General features: G+C 34.8%; 1 protein-coding gene across 1 annotated transcript; it reads left to right on the forward strand.

Moving 5' to 3' along the window:
• The first annotated feature begins 1,039 nt into the window (after nt 1-1,039).
• LOC136027754 (ankyrin-1-like) lies at nt 1,040-3,520 on the forward strand. Its single transcript, XM_065705212.1, has one exon. It carries the CDS (start codon nt 1,040-1,042, stop codon nt 3,518-3,520), a length of 2,481 nt encoding a protein of 826 aa, XP_065561284.1.
• The last annotated feature ends 865 nt before the right edge of the window (nt 3,521-4,385 follow it).

A 4,385-nucleotide genomic window follows, 5' to 3' on the forward strand; every position in this document is an offset into this window, starting at 1 on the left:
TTGAAAAAAGGAACGGAAAAATGGAAGAAAATAATCATAAATGAAAAAAAGGATAGTAAACTTTGTGTGCTTGGCCAGTTTTTCACCTCTTTATAATGAAAACCAATGTTTTTCCGGGAAAATGCTGCAATAGTACTAGGTTTTCTCAAAAGTGTTACCACAAGAGAAAAGTACCACCAATGGCAAGTGGCAATTCTGACGAGAAGAAAATGATATACTAAAATTAGTTTTTTTCATATTGGAGACCAATATATTTTTTGGACTCGATACGAAAAGATCTTTTCAAAGCTTCCAGAAACCGCACTAGAGCATCATAGCGTATCAACTCATGGCCTGTCGATTAAAAAGGTATTTCTGATTGCCGGTTATTTCACGTGAAAGCAGCATGTCCGGAAAACAATGCACAATTTTTAAATGATAAGCTTTAAGGCTTGATCAACTCATACCCTTATTAATTTTTTGATAACAAGCCAAAGCTTATCATTTAAAATATTTAGCCTTTAAGCATTCAAAAAACAGCTGTTTTTATAACAAAAACAACTGTTTTTCTTTTCAAAAAACAGAATAGAAACAGAAACAGGTCTTCTGTTTTTTGTTGACCTATTCTGTTTCTATTCTGTTTCATTCAAGCCCTGTTTTTTTTTTTCTCTATCTTCAGAAAAAAAGTACCCATGCTTAATCTTAACGCGCAGGTCGGTAGAAATAGTGATAGATGATGCTCAGCTGGGTAAATCTGTTGTACAAAAAAAAAAACTTCAATGGCTACAGACTGCTGTAATTTTCTAAGATCAACAGTCTAGTTATAAAAGTGCAGTATTTGGTTTGGTAAGACACATTTCCGTGTTAATTTTGGTATTGTAATTTATTTATTGGAGCATGGGCTGATTCGCACTGTTATGACATCATAACTATCTTTCTAAAGAATATGACATGAAAAGGATACTATACGTCATTAACGCTAAATAAGAATACTTACGTCATCGACTCTATAAATAAACTTGCTTTTAAAAATTGGTTGTCAGTTTTGAAACATAAAGCAATGAGAAATGATCAAAAAAAGGATCTAAAGCGAATGAAAACTTTGAAGAGACATTTTCCAGATAAAGGCATGTCCTTGCCTATCGAGGCTGAAAATGTTCCCGCCAGATATAAGCCAAGAAAAGGTCATCGAGAAAAAAAGAGTAGCCGAGGTCCTAAAAAGATCGTAAGTTCGAGAAAAAAGAAAACTTATAACCTGAGCTTTGAAAATTCCTGCACGTTAGAACCTGTCAAGCCAGGATGTATTTTTTCCCGATCATGCCATGAAACAGGTGTAAGGATTTGTAAGATTGATCCATCAAGAAAAAGACATTTTGAAGAAATGAGTAACCCATTTAGCAAGGCTGTTAATCGAAAAAAAAGAAAAACACATAACTTAAACTTTCAAAATTCGAGTGCGTTTGTGCCTGTCAAGGCTGAATGTGTTCCAGCCCGATTATTGGGCTCATGCAGTTGTGCAATTGAACCTTCAAGAAAAAGTTCTAGACGAGCACCTTTACACGATGCTGCTACAGACGGTAAACTAGACATGTGTCAGTTACATCTTTCAAAAGGTGCATATATAGACACATTAGACCTTAAAGGTTACACTCCTTTACATTGGGCTGCAAAAACAGGGCAAATATCCGTTGCTAATTATCTTTTAAAAAAGGGAGCAAACCTCCATTTAAAGTCTAAAAATTCGGAGGATTGTGGAAAAACACCTTTACACTTTGCTGCTGCTGAAGGTAAGCTAGAAATGTGTCACTTACTTGTTTCAAAGGGTGCACATATAGACTCTCTAGATGATAAAAGACTTACTCCTTTGCACTGGGCCGTGAAAGAAGAGAATGTTGTTGAAACTAGAAAAAAAGGAGAAGATAAACTAGAAATTGTCAAGTTACTTCTTTCAAGAGGTGCAAATACCAACATTTCAGATAAATATGCCCTTTTACCGTTACATTATGCTGCCAAACGGAACAATCTAGATATTTTTCAGCTGCTTTATTCAAAAACATTCACTTTAACTTTAACGTCTTTACATTGGGCCGCAGAAGAAGGGCAAATACCTGTAGCTACATACCTTTTAGAAAAGGGAGGAATTAAGCTTTTGGAAAACCTCAATTTGAGGTTTAACCTTTACATGGGCGCTCAAGATTCACCTTTACATACTGCTGCTACATATGGTGAACTAGGTATTTGTCAGTTGCTTGTTTCAAAGGGTGCCCATATAAACATTGGATATAGTCGAACTCCTTTACATTGTGCCGCAAGAGAAGGACATATATCTGTAGCTAAGTATCTCTTAAGAAAGGGAGCAAACCCCAATTTCCAGTGTCGTGGGGACCCTTTCGGGTACACACCTTTACATACTGCTGCTGAACGAGGTAAACTAGACATGTGTCAGCTACTTGTTTCAAAGGGCGCGCGTATAGACGCTTTATATGATAATAGTCATTCTCCTTTGTATACTGCCGTGATGAATGGGCAATTATCCGTGGCTAGTTATCTCATAGAAAAGGGAGGAAACCTCAATTTTCAAATCACAAAAGCAAACGACGTTGATTTTGGAGATACACCCTTACACTTTGCTGCTAGAGAAGGTCAAATAGACATGTGTCAATTACTTGTTTCAAAGGGAGCTCAAACAGACATTTTAGATGATAGAAGACGGACTCCTTTACATTGGGCCGTGATTAGAGGAGGAAAAGTTTATTGTACCATAAAAGAAGAAAATAAAATTGAAATTGTCAAGGTTCTTCTTTCAAGAGGTGCACCTACTGATGTTTTAGATTTATATGGGATTTCACCGTTACATTATGCTGTTGAAAATAATAATATATCCTTAGCTAGTTATCTTTTAGAAAAGGGTGCAAATATTAATTTAAAGTATGGCAATAGTCCTTTCTATAGGCGCAGATATACACTCTTACACTCTACTGCTGCACAATGTCAACTAGATAAGTGTCAGTTTCTACTTTCAAAAGGTGCGCAAGTTGACGCTTTAGATGATAAAAGGCGTACTCCTTTACATTGGGCTGTGAATGAAACTGAAAGATTTATTAAAGAAAAACAAAGAGAAAAACTAGAAATTGTCAAGTTACTTATTTCAAGAGGAGCGACTGTAGATGTCTTAGATGAAAACGATTTGACGCCACTGGTTATAGCTGTGTCCAAGAGAAACTTTGCTATAGCTGAATATCTCTTAAAAAAAAAAGCAATTTATCATCCCCCCAAAAAAGAAAATTATCGAGTTTTGCTAAAAGATTTAATAAATAGCTACTTCACTATAGAAGAAGCAGCTAAAACGAAGATATATTCTATACTATGCAATCTTGCCTTTCGTACATCTAATGATCTGAAATCAATATGCCGGTATGTTATTGTAAATTATGCATGTCAAAAAAAATTATGTGACTACGTTGAAGGGTTCAACATACCACACTGTTTAAAATGCTACTTGACTTTTGAGGAAGAGCTTCAACTTTGCTTTAAAAATTAACTATTTAATTAAATTTAGTAGATTTGGTACAAAAGATATAAAACAAGAGAATGTATGGAGATTTAGGTCAGGATCTTCAGGATCTTACGTTAGACTAGGCTACGTTAGGCTAAGTTAAGTTAGGTAGTGATAATGCCTTTGGGCTGGTTAGTCTAGTTTTAGTTAGGCTCGGTTAAGCTAGGTTAACTAGTAAAAGTAGCCGGATGCTGCTAGGTAAACTAGATATGTTTCAGTTTTTTCTTTCAAAAGTCTTACATATACACATTTTAGATGATGACAGTTTGACTCCTTTACATTTTGTTTTGCAAAAAAAAACAAATATCTGCAGGTAAATTATCTTTTAGAAAAGAGAGCAAACCTCAATTCGAAGTATGGCGATTGGGCTTTACGCTTTTTTGCTGCAAAAGGTAGACTGGACAATTGTCAGTTACTTGGTTCAAAGGGTGCTCATGTAGACGCTTTAGAGGATAAAAGGTATACTCCTTTATATTGGCTGAGGAGAGAGAATATTTTTGTTATTGAAAATACTTTTACAGAAGAAAAACAGGAGATAAAACTAGAAATTGTAAAGTTACTTCTTTCAAAAGATTCACCTATAAATGTTTTAGATAAGGATAGGTTTACACCGCTACAATATGCTATGTCCGAGAGAAACTTTGCTATAGCTGTGATTCTTTTACAAAAAAGAAGAATTTATCAACCCAACAAAAAAAAAGACGAATATCAAAAATATTGTTATGCCAAACCAGTAATACTAAGTCAAACTATGTGATTACGTTGAACATACCACAGTGTTAAAAAAGGTACTTGGCTTTTGAGAAAGAGGTTCGATTCTACTATAAGATTAAATAAAAAAATTAGTTTT

The sequence above is a fragment of the Artemia franciscana genome, chromosome 5 (assembly GCF_032884065.1).
Source record: "Artemia franciscana chromosome 5, ASM3288406v1, whole genome shotgun sequence".
Lineage (NCBI taxonomy): Eukaryota > Metazoa > Arthropoda > Branchiopoda > Anostraca > Artemiidae > Artemia > Artemia franciscana.